This window comes from Amphiura filiformis, chromosome 5 (assembly GCF_039555335.1).
Source record: "Amphiura filiformis chromosome 5, Afil_fr2py, whole genome shotgun sequence".
Taxonomy (NCBI): domain Eukaryota; kingdom Metazoa; phylum Echinodermata; class Ophiuroidea; order Amphilepidida; family Amphiuridae; genus Amphiura; species Amphiura filiformis.
This window is the reverse complement of record NC_092632.1, coordinates 2,480,639-2,496,589: the sequence shown is the minus strand read 5'-3', so window position 1 is coordinate 2,496,589 and position 15,951 is coordinate 2,480,639. Positions and strand designations below refer to the sequence as shown.

The window sequence follows — 15,951 nt, the reverse complement described above, 5'->3', positions numbered from 1 at the left end:
CCACATAAGTTTGGGTTCAAACTTGGATCTGCTATTTTCATGGCTTGTTTCCCAAAATTCCAAACTGTCATTCCCATTTACATACTTTAATACTCATGAATGGAATTGCAAGCCAGGTCAGAATTCATCCACACAACAACATATTTGCAGTCTGTAAAAGCAGTCACAGAGGTCCCAAATAATAGTGGGATGCTTCTTCCACTGTCCTGTCTTGACATGTGTTATCTAAAGATGGACGATAGTAAATCTTGGCTGAAATGATAGATGATAGAGTGCCATATCATACATAATTTACGATGATGATGGAACTGTCAATTTGAATTTCATGTGGGTCTCTAATGGATGGTCATTTGGAGTGACAACATGATACTGGTGTGGGTGTGTTTGGGAGGGGTGGTTGGAGGGTGTATGGGGGTGAACACATAAAAGTTATGGGGGCAGATTTAAGATTATTGGCAATGACTCTTATACAGTTATCATTATAAAGTTGTTTTAAATTCTTTTTATGCCTCCACTGTGAAGCATATACTGCCATTTTTTAGAAATTTTAACTTGGGGGGGGGGGGGAGGGCATGTAAGCCTACAACTTTTGCTTCTTTGTGGATCTGTCACTGATCTTATCAAAGGAAGAGTGGTGTGATTTAAGTGACTAGTTGTCATCCTTAATAGCCCATGCCTCACAGCAAAAAGACTAGAAATCAATGGTGAAAGTAATCTATTATCATTGCAAATGAAATTTGACACCGTAATTTGTTGGTCATTTTAAGCTTCCTTGTTGTATTACAGGGACTGGACATTAATTGACCATTGGTCAGGTTCAGGTTCAATGACCGATCGGACAAATGATAAGTTGATGTTGCCATACTCTTGTGTTCTCATAATAGAAACAAATTGGAAAGAAAATTACTGTAATGGTAAAATTTAATGCATCATAATTATTGCTACTATTAGTAGTCTGCATATTAATCAAGGATACTGGTATTTTCAGTTTTGCAGCTAAGTTTGTAATTTCACAAAGTTATATGTGCTCGAAAAGCTTTTACATAGATATGGTTTACAAAAATTAAAATGTGTAAAAAGGTGTCTGCAATAGCAGACTGATTGGATTTCCTCAACCACTTTTTTAATTGCATGAAAACAGAAAGAAACAGTAGAACCAAATTCATTATTAAAGAATTCTAATGTCTTTGTTATCTTGACCTTAAAACATGAAGACATATTAATGCCCTATTCATCTGCATATGTATGGTAAATAATGACTAATCTGATGTAATACTTTCATTTATCTTTTTTTCACTAGGCTCAAGCACTAGAAGAGTTTCTGTTGTTGAAGAAATGCATCATAATGGGAACAAGAATGGAGAGAAAATCAACACAGCCATGAAGTATTGCTGACTTATGCACACCATGAGATGATGCAGATGGGAGAAGGAGGGATGATGATGATAACTTACTGCAATTGTACATACAGTATAGAGGTGGAATAAGAACTTACTAGAAATTTGTTTATCTAATAAAATCAAAAGATTATATTTTTGTATATTTCAGAAGAAAGCTAAGAACCTAAGATATGTTTCCATGGGAAGTGAATCCTATAGGAAAGGCGAGAACAGCACAGATAGTACCGTTTACACATAAAAACGTATTTGTTAACACAACTAGAGATCGCATAAGAACTTCAACTAGAAAGTAGTTTATGTAATAAAAACCAAAGGTTATATTTTTTCTTTATATTTCAAAACTTTGTTTAAGAAAGCTAAGGACCTAAGATATGTTTCCATAAGAATGTGAATCCGTTTCCTTAAGGAAAGGAGAAATCACCAAAAGTAGTAAGATTTAAACATATAAACATATTTGTTAACACATAATAGAGCTGGAATGAAAATTTACTATACTGGAAAGTAGTAATATATTTAAAAATCCAAGCTTATATATTTTCTGTATAATTTTAAGCCAAAGAACTTATGTTTCTGATTGTACCACATGACGTTTTCTACAGCACAGTGATGCTCATTACCCGAACATTCTTATTCTAAGTTTGGGATTAAATTCAGTGCAGTGGCTTAGTCAGGGATAGTGCTGCCAGAAATTTTCAGTGATGAAAAGGGGTAAGAGTAAGAGTAAAGTGTCATTTATATGACTAAATATGGGTCGGAAAATTGACAAAATGGGGACGAAAATGTTGCTTTGCTCCTGGCACTAAAGCTGGTTACACTGCTGATTCAATTGCTCCAGCAGTTGGATTGTAGGAGGAAGAATTATGTTGATCACTTTGGCCTCTCCAGGGTTCTTTACCATCAAAATCCATGCTTTGTTATTCCACTTATACTAAACAAGTTTCAGGCCTAAATTTTCATTGAAGTTGTGAGGAAAACATGAGCTTTCATCTGACGCCTCAATCTGAATTTTGACAAGAGTAAAGTGGGGCCATGGTTGATGAGGCTGTCAATTGGGTCACCCACCTTTCAATGTCAATTTGATTTTTGTCACCATCACAGTGTACCGAGAGTCATTGAGAGTAAAGCCATATGCTGGTCAATGACCCCAATCCTGTAAATGACAGGAAGGGTTATGAAGATGGTACAGGTGGTATGCAGGATGAGTTTGGATGGTATTCACCTTGGTCACCTGTTTCTACTGAGAGGGTGTTCTCATTGATTTATGGTAATAATAGTAAGAGACCAGTGTTAATGTCTGGTGACCAAATCTTTGGAACAAAGTTTTGAAAGTGTTTTTGGCATGCCTGAAGGGTACTGAACAACAAATTTGACTTGGTATAGATTGACTTATCTCCGATTGACACATCTGAAGCGCTGATGTTATAAAATAAATTCAGTGCACGCTTTGATGCAGGTAGAAGAGGCAAAGTCTCCGCCCCTTTTACTCCTCAATGACCAATGGGTCTTGTTATCATGATTGTTGATCAGCCAATCAGCATGATTGTTTGTCGCTTCTGTGTTCACCCTATAATAGAAGACCAAATTAAAAAGACTAGTTTGAGTATGACGTCCTGTCAACCAGACCAAATATGCTGTACTGCGCAGGTCAGTAACCAATCACGTCGCGCCTTTGCCCTGACGTCAGACACAAACTAGTCTTTTTAATTTGGTCTTCGTTATAAAGGCACAGCTCATAACTCTGAATAATTTAGTTTAGTGGTATGAATATGATCATTCCAATATTATTTAGTCATAAAAACATGCCATCTCCAGCGACATACAAACATGCTTTTTTGCTTATAGTGCTCTTTTTATTCCAATTTTTTGGCTCATTTGGAACTGTAATAGTTGATTTGGTTCTTAATGTGCTTAAGCTTTGTATACATCTTTTCAGAAAGTACCGTGTAATTTTGTACCCTATATCTTAATAATTTCAATTTTTTCTTTGTCATGTATGTAGTTATTTTGTAATTGTGTACCGTACACAAGTTATATATTGTGCATTCAATTATGTGATAACATAACCAACAAATTGTTAAATTGAAGCAGATGCCCTGTTTCAGACTTAAAAGGGACAATTGGTGATTTTGCTAGAACAAAATACTCCCAAATTCATCAAAATTTAGATTTGTGCATTTTTGATACCTTGCACAAGTGTACTAACTAGGCTTATCATTAAAGCAAGTTTATTCAATACCCTTGGCCTCAGGTATTTCCTATTACTATGCAAAATATATTTTTTTCATGGTAAAGAAAATAATTATTGAGGATAGAATGACTGAACTGGCCTGTGCCAATCTAAAAAGTGTTGTAAAATAATGTTCATCTAAGAGGAAAATGTTTATTTTGATTTGGGGCATTTGCCCCTATCCCCCATGAGTATGATCCTATGCCATTGGTGACACAGTTATCTTGTAGTCTACGTACTTCACAATCAAGTTTGGTAAGTTACTAAATCCAGAGAAAGGTTACCCACTTGAGTGGAAAAACATGTTTTGAAACAAAATGTGCTTTTGAAAGTAGCACAAACTTATGAAAGCATGACTAGGGTGTGGCGAAAAATACTTTTTTTTTTAAATAACAGTAAGATCGGACCAGCTCTGACTTGACCAGGGATTAAAGTGTCATGTGACATCTGATTTTTAGTAATTTTCAAGGCTGTCTGACCTTTTGACCTCTGGTCAAAACATGGCAAGCCGAAAATCATTTATTTATTTTTTGGCAATGCTGCAGTTCATATCTATGCAACAATACCAAAATTGTGAAATTTGACTGTCTAGAACTGGTAAAATGCACCATGCTATAGCAACGCAAATATCATCAATATTTAACTTACATGTATACATGTCTTTAGCAAAAATAACTGTAACCAATTGGAGACTGCTTGCTATTTGGTGATGTTCTAGAGCACAGAGGGTCCAAACAAACTCCCCAAAGTATTTAATATTGGATATGATCATTGATGTCATCTGAATGCTTACTTTTCCCAGGTTGTTTTTGCTGATTTCTCTATATAGAGTTATAGAGTAAGAAATAGCAAATAAGTAGGGATTTTGTGAAAATCTACTTACTGCCTGGGTGAAACATGCTTCAATCTTACTGATATTTCAGCACAAAATTCTACGAGAGTTCCAAGTCGATCCGAGAAAAAAGGTGTTTTTCGCCACACCCTAATGACTATGAACCCTGTTCAACTATAGAAATCAATTTGCCAGCATACTCTCTCTGTCTTGTCAAGTTTGGTAACTTGGGGATATTCACCCAATTGGGTGGAAAATACTTTCCGAGACACAATGCCCCTTCAAAAGTAACCCACAAAGTAGCCCAAACTCACGTAAAGCATCGTCTGGTAATGAACCCAGTTCAATTCATAGAAACCCAATCTGCCAGTGTATTCTCTCTCTCTCTCTTGTAAGACACATGTCAATCACTCACACATCTTAATTTGCATATCAATGGATTTAATTGGCTGAAATTTACCCCTGTTTACATTATGATTGGTGTGAAAGAAAAACTCCGCCCAGCAGGCCCAGATGACTGACAGTTTTGTTGATTTCTATATTTTTATGGGAAATCATCCATCAACACTTATTATGATGATATTTTGATGACCTCTAAATCCATAAATGGAAAGAAAACACAAATTAGTATTTTTTACCAATTTTCTTGTTTTGTTTTCATATAGAAATTGGCATGAATATGTAATTTGTAAGATGGGAATTAGGAGTAATGGAAACCTATGGACTTTCATTGATTTGAAAAACAAAAGTTAATTTTTGTAGGTTAGTAGTAATAGTACGGTTAATTTAACTGCTGCAGTTTTCAGTGTTTTTTTCTATAAAAGTCAGTGTAGTAGTTCTATGATTTTGATATAGGTATTAGAACAAGTACTAAGGAGTAAATATTATCTAGTACAAAAAGGTTTATAATTATTGCAAGAAAATTGCATCAAATTTCTTAGTCTTTAATGTTTTTATATCAACTTGTTAACAAGGTAATGAACAAAAATAATTATATACAATATAACAAACATTGGCCAATAATGTACTTGAAAAGTTGTAACCATGGTAACAGGACAAAAATATGATGATTATGGGACAAAAAAGAGCCTTGTTCTACTATATTGATGACGCATTACAAATGCTTATTATTATTATTATTACAGCCCAACCGACCCAAATTTGTTAATTTTGGTTTTCAAAACATTTGGGAAAAATTTGTTGGCACAAAATTATAAAATATTATATACATAGTTTGGTGGGTCAAGTTTTTTTCTTGTGTTTTTTTATTGATGGCGGGTAATCTTTTTTTATATAATAGTGGGAACTGGGCGAAGTTTTTTTTCTTTCTTTTCTTTTTTCTTTTTGCTTATGTAGTGGGTGAAGAATATTTAGTTTTCTTCAAAAACTTCCAGGCCCCTGGAAATCTAATGATGCATCCCTAACAATTATGATTTATAATATTTTGTGGTACATTTGGAAGAGTTAGTAATGCATTACAAATGTAAGAGAGTAAAAAAGTAAGTAATGTAAGTTTAATAATTTTCCAAATCCATTATGAACAGCAATTGGTTGTTGGGAACCAAATTTGAGTCCAATAGCCAGTGAAATGTTTTACCAAATCAGGAAGCTGAATGAACAATAAATGATATAATTAGACTTGGTTCATACAAGGAAGGTCAAGTTCTACCCCCATGGGATTCCAAATTAGCAGCATCTTAACAAGAGTATTGCCAAAGGGGGTGTTGTTCAACTTGATTGGTTTAATCAAGCATGAACATCAGTCAGTATGTATCTTTGATCCAAAGAAGATATCATACTCTTCCCAGAATCCTTTGCAACATTATATATCACCCCATTTCACTGATGACACAACCATTACTTTGTACAGGTTCCCTTTGTTTTCAGTTTGAGAATAGACTGGTTAAACATGGGTCAATAGTCAAGAAATAAACATATTAAGCAAGATCTGGATGTGCTCTGTTCATTAGGTACATTTCGTCACTATCAACCCATGTATATTTCGTCACTATCGACCCATTTACATTTTGTCACTATCAACCCATGTTGCACTAGATAGCAAATCCATACAGGAAATTTAAATGTGAGCAATGCATTATGGGAAGTGTAAGATAACTTCTGTGTCTTTGATCTGTATGCATGGTAGGATTCAAGTTTTGCACTATGGAGGAGGGATGTGCAAAATATGAGTGCTGATGATTTCAGCCAATTCAATCAGTTGTAGAGGAGGGTGGAGCAGATATGCGATTGTTTATGAAACAGTTGTACATGATTATCTGAATGGAATAAATAGTACAACGCTATTATGATGTGCAGGTGGAAATAGTTTGATTACACTGTTTATACTTGTTTGGTGTGCATAAAACAAAGTTGTCATTTAAACTGCATGCACATTATTGGGATCGAACAGAAAATCACAAATGAAAAGTAAATATAGAGAGTTCCATTATTGGTAAATTGTGCTTTACAAATCCACTTGATTACTCACGTTTTTAGACGTTTCATCTTCCTACGGAAGACTTCATCAGTAATGTGATGAACCAGCAACACTTCTACTCTCATCAGGGTGTAGTTCTTTGTAATAGCTGGTCATATACATGATTGAGTGAGTATGTCCCTTCAGAACTACACCCTCTGGAGATGAGAGTAGGAGTGTTGCTGGTTCATCACATTACTGATGAAGTCTTCCGTAGGAAGATGAAACGTCTAAAAATGTGAGTAATCAAGTGGATTTGTAAAGCACAATTTACCAATAATTGATATCTAACAATCCTGATGAACTTATTCAAGGGGTAGAAAGTTCCATGTTAACCTGTGTTATCTATTCTAAATTGTATATAGCTGCAATTGTGTGTTAAACCAAGTTGTTGCTGTAAAATAAATTTCAAGTTCTTTCACTTTTAGTGTGTGATTGTGAAAAAGGGAGTGAGATTCCGATTGCTTGATTTACAAAATATCGTCATCTTATTGGCTGAACATATCAAGTAGCATCATGACATGACCTAGGCCCTATCTATCTTTAATTAAACTAAAATCAGGTTGCTAGCATTGGGACCCACATTGGAAAGTGTAAAAGAATTGTGACAGAGCCTCTAAGATATTTTTGTCACATATGTATACATTGTCGCTCGGATGACATACCGGCATAAAGATAAGTTTCAGAATTATTAAGCTCTACATTTTGACAAACTTCCAAACATGCATGTTATTAATTAATTGGATATTATCACTAATTATGTTTGGTGTATCTCAATGGGAAAACTGTACAACATTCCTCATGTTTTGCAGGACATAGTGGTGTATGACATACGTCACTATGTCATAAATATGTGACATACATCACTATTTTTGGTATATCGTGTCGTGGCTGTGTGACCAATATGGAATGAATTCAACCATGATTCGACATACTGAACTGAAGTATCACATATCTTATGTCAATTTTGAATGGAGAACCATTTTTCAAAAAATTTGACATCCTGACGTGTAAGTTGAATGAAATGACAACAATTTATTTTATACATTAAATGTAACTTTTATATATCTATATTTTCATATCCATTCAAGAAAGTGGGACATTTTAATGGAGGTATTGTATGACAAACTGGTAAAAGTTGCAAAAAAATTCAAATGCAATAATCTCAAAATGACCATTTTCGTGATACGACACTATGTCATCTGGAGCGCCGAATTTAAAACAAAAATGCAATATTTTTATTAGATTGTCATATAGTTTTATACACTATTTTATAGTCATGTACAGTGGAAAACTTCAACCAGTAATAAATTGACAATAATGATGATAATGAAAGCCATCAATCATTTTTGTAATTAATGATCGGAACAATGTATCAATTTGATTAAATGGAAATTGACTCTAAGTAATGTTAATCCTTTAAATGATATTCCATTGTTGCTTTTTGTATAATAATTTAAATTATTACTACTATGAAGTAATCTGTTCATATCCTGTTAGACAGGTGCTGGTATAAACAGGTGCTGGTACCTTAAGTACTATAAATTAACACAAGTTATTAGAAAAGATAATTAAGATTATTAATTTGAGTGTACATCAAAGAACATCAGTAAGAAAACAAAATGTTAAAATTTTAAAATATTATTGTATATTTGATGAATTTGTATTAAAATACTTGATTGTAAATGTTAAGAGTTTCAATGTTTATTGTCATGCAAGGAAAATGCTATAAGGCCAACAAAAAAAAAGGTTTGTCTCAAAGCTAAAATCCCACGATTTGACAAAAAACAAATGCGGAAATTTTGTTTATTTCAAATTTTTTTTTTTTTATAGTTTTTTCCAGAAAAAAATCGGCGAAAATCAGACTTTTTTCTCAAAATACCATGAAAAAAAGTCGGGAATAAAAAAAAAAAAAAAAAAAATCGCATTTCGCATTTGTTTTTAAATTTCTCGTGAGCTTTGAGACAAACCTTTTTTTTTGTGCCTAATACTCAATGCATAGCTCTTTGAAAATGCTAGAAGTTATACTTTTCATAAGAAACTAATCATCAATTCAATGCACACTCAACGTCCTACTCGGCTTTCTTACTCCACCTGCAAGAATGCAAATATAGGAGTGTTGAGCAGTAACGATACAGATTGTAAGTGATTCATTGTGATCTGATTTTAACCAACTTCTGGGAACCTTTTTTTCAGTCACAATCAATACTGACTATATTAATGTCAGGTTATCTTCAAATTGTAGCTGCTTTTCTCCTATCCTGACTTGGTCTATTTTCATTAATTGAAGAGCTCTTCTAGTCACTTTTGATGACCAAAGTGGCATCTTATTGTTTGCTAAAAACTGCTCCCATACTTGTCACTCTCTTTGAATGTAGATACCAGGTTTTATATTGTCTTATGCTCAGTGTCACTTATCAAGTTGATTTAGGGTTAAGAAGGATAACTTGTTGACAATCCCTGCTGATTATTGATGTTATTGTTCAGTATTGTTTAGGTCATATCTCAATTAAATTTCATTCAGTGTGATACCTCTTTACCTGATAAATAAAGCTACACCTCCCATAATATTATGCTGTGACAAACATACTGATATGATTATGAATGAGATCAAATTATTGCATCTTAAGAATGTCCATCTTGATTAAGCATACCATATTTGTTGTTCATTACCAATAATTGAACATGTTCAAGGTGCCATCAGCAACATGTAAGTGACAGAGACCAGTGCAAGTAATTACCATCATCTTGCATATATTAATGGACTTCAATCATCCATGCCAACATAAGCTTCTAACTTCCTTGAATTTGTTAATATTCCTATTCATGCTATTGTCTGTGCTAATGACTTCCCCTCCCACTCACTTGAGTGGATGCAGTTTAACAATAGGGAACACATGGCAAGAAAAAACCCTGAATGCTATGTAAATGGTAAGGCCCTACCACCAAATGTTTCGTGAACATCATGTACATTAACATAGTGATATTATGTCCGAAGAAGGAAAAACTATGTGGATTTTGCTTGCTTACTTGCTTAATTCGAGTGGTGTCCTTGAACTGTGATGGCTTTCCACAACTTCCTGCCCTCCATTGCTGTCTTGAAGTCTGCTGCCTCCAGTCCAGTGTCATCTTCCAGAATGTCAATGTAGGTCAGAGCAGGTCTTCCAGGTTTCCGCTTCCCATGCTTGGGTATCCAATGAACCATTTTTGATGCGGGCTCCTCATTTCTGGCACAGTTGCCAGCAAACCAGGTTCTTCTTTCCCTGATCTTGTGGCTTATTTTTGGAAGATCTCCATATAGGTCTCACCGTCTGCATTTGACATGTTCCTTCCAATGCACATTCAGAACAGTTCTTAGCATGCAGGTGTACAGCTATCCAGACCCTTTGCAAATTTAGGGGTGATGGTCCATGCTTCGCATCCATAAAGCAGCACTGACTCCACTGTTGCAGCAAAGATTCAAAGTTTGAAACTCCTGGTAAGAGTTGACCTCCAGATTTTTCCATTGTTTAATGTTATCTATTTGGCAAATAGGGAACAGGAAACAAAGTGCAAATTTGAGTGTATGTTCATTTTGCAGGAGACATAAAACATATCTAAAAACCGCTATCTTTGAACAAAATGAAAACATTGTTAAATTTGATGACCTGCCACTGTTACACTTTGAAATTGCACATGGTTTTTTTTCCTGGTCAGAAGGGAATGTGATGTTCTTCCATGGTACTTTTTCATTTCGTGGTACATGTATATTGGCACATACCATCAATAAAATGAATATTAATTTTCTTTATTTCAACATTTTTTCACATGGTGAAGTTAATTCAGGTTGCTCACCTTAAGAATCAAATTTTACATATTATTTCAATATTTTGCAGAAATGGTAAAACTTGGGTGTTAAATTTCAGATGTTATTAAGTTCTTTTGCAGTCCACATTTTCATGCAACACTGCTGATTTCCGAAGCTAATTATTATGCCTTTATACCAATGTGGAATCAAATTTGTAAAACGAGAGTGAGAGAAAAGAAGAAAAAATACATTAGAATTTCAAGTCTTGCCAAACCCATTAGTGATAAATCTCAAATTTTCACTATTTTTCTATCATATACTTTCTTATATGTATTGGTTTTTGTCCCAATATATGAGTAAAATCGAACTATTTTAGTATGCTAAAATATTTAAAACTCTGGTTTCAGATTCTCTCACGTGGGACCATTACGTCAACATAGAGCACAGATGAAATAGCTGTAAAAATGAAATAGCTGCGCAAATTCAATGATGGATCATTGGCCTGGGAAGATTTTCAACATGGGGGGGGGGGAGCTAAAAATTGAATAAATTTTGATGAGCCACCCTGGGGAATGCCGGAGGGGGGTTCCCCCTCAGAGTCAGAAATGTTTGTAAAATGTAGGTCACAAACACCAATTTTCCCTCCCGCACCAAAATTTATTGAGGGGGCTGAGCCCCCACGTTCCTAAGCCTATATAGATGGTAGCTGCAATAACACATGGATTCTTTCAAAGAAAAATGTAATGTGTAGGTCCTTGTACATAATGCATACTGCAAAATCAGAGCTTTATGTTTGAAAATGATTATTATTTTAATAATAATCATTTATTTTAAAAATAGTAAACGTTTGGAGGTGTGTGTCCCAGGTTGTGTCATAGTTTGTCAGTTTTACTTCCTTAGCTCAGGAGCCAGTCGGGTAAAACCCATGTGTATGATTCTTGTTTTGTTTTTGATATATTATTGGACTTAACTCATGAACAGCAAGACATGAAAATATAAATTATGTGATTATTTGCTCTCTTGGCATTTAATGTGCATCCCCCAGGACTCTACCAATCCAACTCATGATATTATTTTTTCTGTATATTAGACATTGTTGTGTAATCAGAGAATAAATGTGACCGTACACCACGAATGAGCCGTAAATGTCCTCAATTGTATTCTGAGTTACAGTGTAAAATGGGCATGAAGGTCGTATTCATAGGTACCTCAATTTGATGCTACGTGTACCTCATTTAATGAGATACACGTAGCAGTAGCACCAAATTGAAATACCTATGAATATGACCTTCATGCCCATTTTACACTGTAACTCAGAATACAATTGAGGACATTTACGGCTCATTCGTGGTGTACGGTCACAAATTGGATTTATTATCGTTTAGGCTATATATAATATAAATAATAGGGGTCCAAAACTTTAATACATTCTAAAATTTAAGCTTTCTCACTATTTTTGGGACTTTTGTCTGTCACAACTAACTAGGTACATAAAATGTATGGACTTAGAAAGTGCATTCTTATGACTCAATTCTTGTCATTTTTGAACCTAGCTACAACTCAATGAAAGTACACATGTTGGGTCACTAAACGTCAAGTTAACGGTATTAAATTATGTTTTAAAATGTTATAAAAACTCTGGAAAGTTGAATAAACTGCACACAGGTGCCTACAATTTCATAAAATTATAATCTCTATAAAAATGTTAATCAGAAAATAAAATGTTTAGAGTTATTTAGAAGGGTAGGTTTTCATTTAAAATGTAAATCCTTTTAATTGACTTGTCATTATTTTTACTTAGTTCTACCTGGCTGTATCGCCATGAATGTACACAGCTGGTTTCCGGTGCTGGTATATCGAGTTGAATGGTATTATGTTTTACAAATGTTAATAAGAATGCAAAAACGCATAGGGCCTAAAAACTCTGGAAAGTTGCATAAAATGGACCACTCTGCCCCACGCCCAAAGATCACACTCGTCTGAATGCCATACTCCGAACTAGGCCTAAACGATCTTTTGGGGACATTCATTTTTAGTTTTTCCAGTTTTAATTTTTGCTGAACCATGAAATGGTATCAGCCTATAAGTGTGTATGTTACTAGGTTACTAACTAACCATTTGGTCTGAAATGGACATATCTCTAAATGCCACGAAGGTATGACCCCATGAGTGGTGTCATATGAAAGAGGAAAACATAAGGAATATAATAAAAATATTTCCAAACGTCAGAGGTCATCCAGGGGTCACAGGGGTCAAAAAAGGTCATTTAAACCAAAAATGCTCCGATTGAGCTTAAATTTAAATGCAATGATCCTTATGACATCCTAAACATGTTGCAAATAGTGTAAAATTCATTTAAGGTCATTAAGGGGTCATAAAGGGGTCAAAGGTCAAGTTGTTCAAAATGCTCCAATTGAGCTGAAATTTAAACGCAATGATCCTTATGACATTCTAAACATGTTGCAAATATTGTAAAATTCATTTAAGGTCATTAAGGGGCAATAAAGGGGTCAAAGGTCAAGTTTTCAAAATGCTTCAATTGTAGGTATAGGCCTACCACAATATACTGCCGAAGCCACATGGTTCAGCTATGGTGCGGTTATCGCTCTAGTTTTAATATTATTTGCATGCAGTTAGAATTTATATGCAAGTTTTCGTTGTTGGAAATGGTAATATGTTTTCTTTTTTTGTAAGGCTTTTGATATGTATTTATGTCTCTTGTATTTCAAATGTATTTGTATTATATAAAGCACATTGGTTTTTGTGGATATGTGCTAAATAAATCCTTGAAATGATATGCATAGAATTTGTTGACTCGATCAGCCTTACTTTGAGGAGGACCCAGCAACAAAAAAAACGTTTTGAAACGTTATAAAACCTAAACGCGTTTTGGTTTTGGTCAAAACGTTTTAAAAATTATTTGTCGGATTGTATAAAGGTCACAAATTTTTTTTATCAACGCTTTAGACCCATATGAAAAAAAAACACACATTTTTTACCTTTTACCAATGTTGTGATGTTATTGTAAAATATATTTTAGCAAACATTTTTGTAAAATATTTTGTCAAAAATGTTTTCTTAATGTTATTAGAACGTTTTATACCCTCTATATAACCCGCCCTTAAAACGTTTTGTGTTTGCTGGGGAACTGCTTTAATTTCCTGGTCATTAGTGTGGTTGAAACTAGAATAGTACAGAAAAATTTAGGCACGGATTTGTAATTCTCACTGCACGGATTTTTATTCTCACTGCACGAACGTGCAAAGAGGCATTAAAATAGCCCCTTTTACAACAGTGGCACTCGTCTACCCGATGGTGCGTCCACACCAATATTACAACACAAAATAAAAGATAAAGCATACAGAACATTATTCATCACAAAATAAAAAGTGGAAGTACAAAGTCTCCATCAAAACATGAGAAATATTTACAGATACAATAGGGGTCCAAGAATTCACGATATAATGTTAAATAATTGTTAGAAATATTTACAGATACAATATTTAAATTATACATGTTAGGTTATCAGAGTGCATTATTATAATATGACTTGGCGATTGCTGATTAATCAATCAATCAGCACCATATGCTGTGGTAGATGGGATTGTTAGCTGATTGTTTGAATTTTGTCAGACAAAATAATTTGTCAGTAAAGATAGGGCAATGTTCCGCATGCTATGTTGCCTATTTGACAGAAACATATTTCAAATTACAAATGTCAACAATTCATAGCATGCATAGATTTATAAGCATTTAGTTTAAGGTCTTATAGTTATCTTAAAGACTTGGGGCCAGCTTAGCCAAGGGCTTAATGAATTTGTTTGGAAAAGTTCATCAATTTTTGCTAATGATATATACCAAGGTTTGAGACGACGACATCCATGTCCGGTTTGGGTAATTAGTATAACATGTATAACACATGCAGAATACAATGTTGGTCACTGTTGTTGCTGTCAGTAATTAAATTGTTGACGATAAGTTACTAACTGGCAAAATCCTTATTTGGTAAAGGATGTTTAAGATCTTATTCTAGAAAAGCTTAACTTATTTGCTTTTTCCCTTTATTGCAGATCCAATGTTATTCCAAAAATAAAGCCAATTTACATGCGTTGAAATATTTTGGAGAAAAACAGGGGCAGTTCGTTAAAATAATCTTTCAAAACAGTTCCACTTACATGTTTAGTATTTTTCAAGTTATATTTTAATATAAGTTATAGTATTAAATAAAATGCTTAAAAGCATTTTATTTAATACTATTTCATTTAATTTCATGACAATACCAATGTAAGACAATTAAAAGAGGATCGTGGTGATAGCTTGCTGAAGTATTCCTGCATTTAAAAAACCCATAATTATGATAATGAAAAGGAAAGGGCGAAATCTGAAATTTATGTGAACTTTATGTTCGAATGACTGTTTGGTTTAATATCTCCTGTACGAGTTGCTCTATAATAAACATGATAAAGGCACAATTGGACAAATTAAAGTGGTGCGATGTTGGTGACATTAATAAATAGTGTTTTACAGAGCTTTTTTTTAACCAGAGCAAGAAACACACAACCACAGAGCTATGCCAAAACAAGAATGGCAAAGAATTCCAATTAAAGCACATAATAATATATTATATAGGCATATAGTCATTCAAAAACATTTTAAGTATTTTAATTTTGAAGATCTGCATAATGGTATAGGCGATTTTGAAACAAGCAAAACTAGAAATGCTCGACAATCTCAGATAGCGGTTATCATAGAATGATATATACGCTTGTAATTGATTCCCGGAATTGATTAAACAAGATATTTTGAAGATATTCATAAATTTGGAATTTAAACCTGTTCGTGTGTAAATGTTTGTTTTACAAATGCAGTGTTCCTAACAGGTATTATTGAATTTGAAGTTCTAGAACCTCCTCTATTCCCTACTCTGTTCGTTTTATTTCCCCAAAGATGCATTTTAAAGTTATACGATCATTCTGAAAACCTTTGCCAAGGAGCATTGTCGACTATTTTCATAAGGCCCTATGTCACATGGGGGAAAATGGTAAATCACACATATTTAGCAGCATTTCTCCTCATTTTTCACAATTTTGCAGAATTCAGCAGCCCGTTTTAACAGATTTTGTCGTTAGGCCTATTTTAGAAAATCTGGCTGTTTTGTGTGATCTCCCATTTTCCCCATGCGTCATGGGGCCTCTGTTCCAGATCATGATTTTACATTTGAAATCACTC

The 15,951-nt window shown here is 34.0% G+C and overlaps 1 protein-coding gene across 1 annotated transcript in view; it reads left to right on the top strand.

The window, feature by feature from the left end:
• Positions 1–3,629, top strand: part of LOC140152471 (constitutive coactivator of peroxisome proliferator-activated receptor gamma-like) — a 117,512-nt gene extending 113,883 nt beyond the window's left edge. Inside the window, exon 5 of the mRNA XM_072174794.1 lies at positions 1,301–3,629. Within this exon, the coding sequence (XP_072030895.1) occupies positions 1,301–1,384 (84 nt within the window). The 3' untranslated portion in view covers positions 1,385–3,629. The remainder of the gene's footprint in view (positions 1–1,300) is intronic.
• The last annotated feature ends 12,322 nt before the right edge of the window (positions 3,630–15,951 follow it).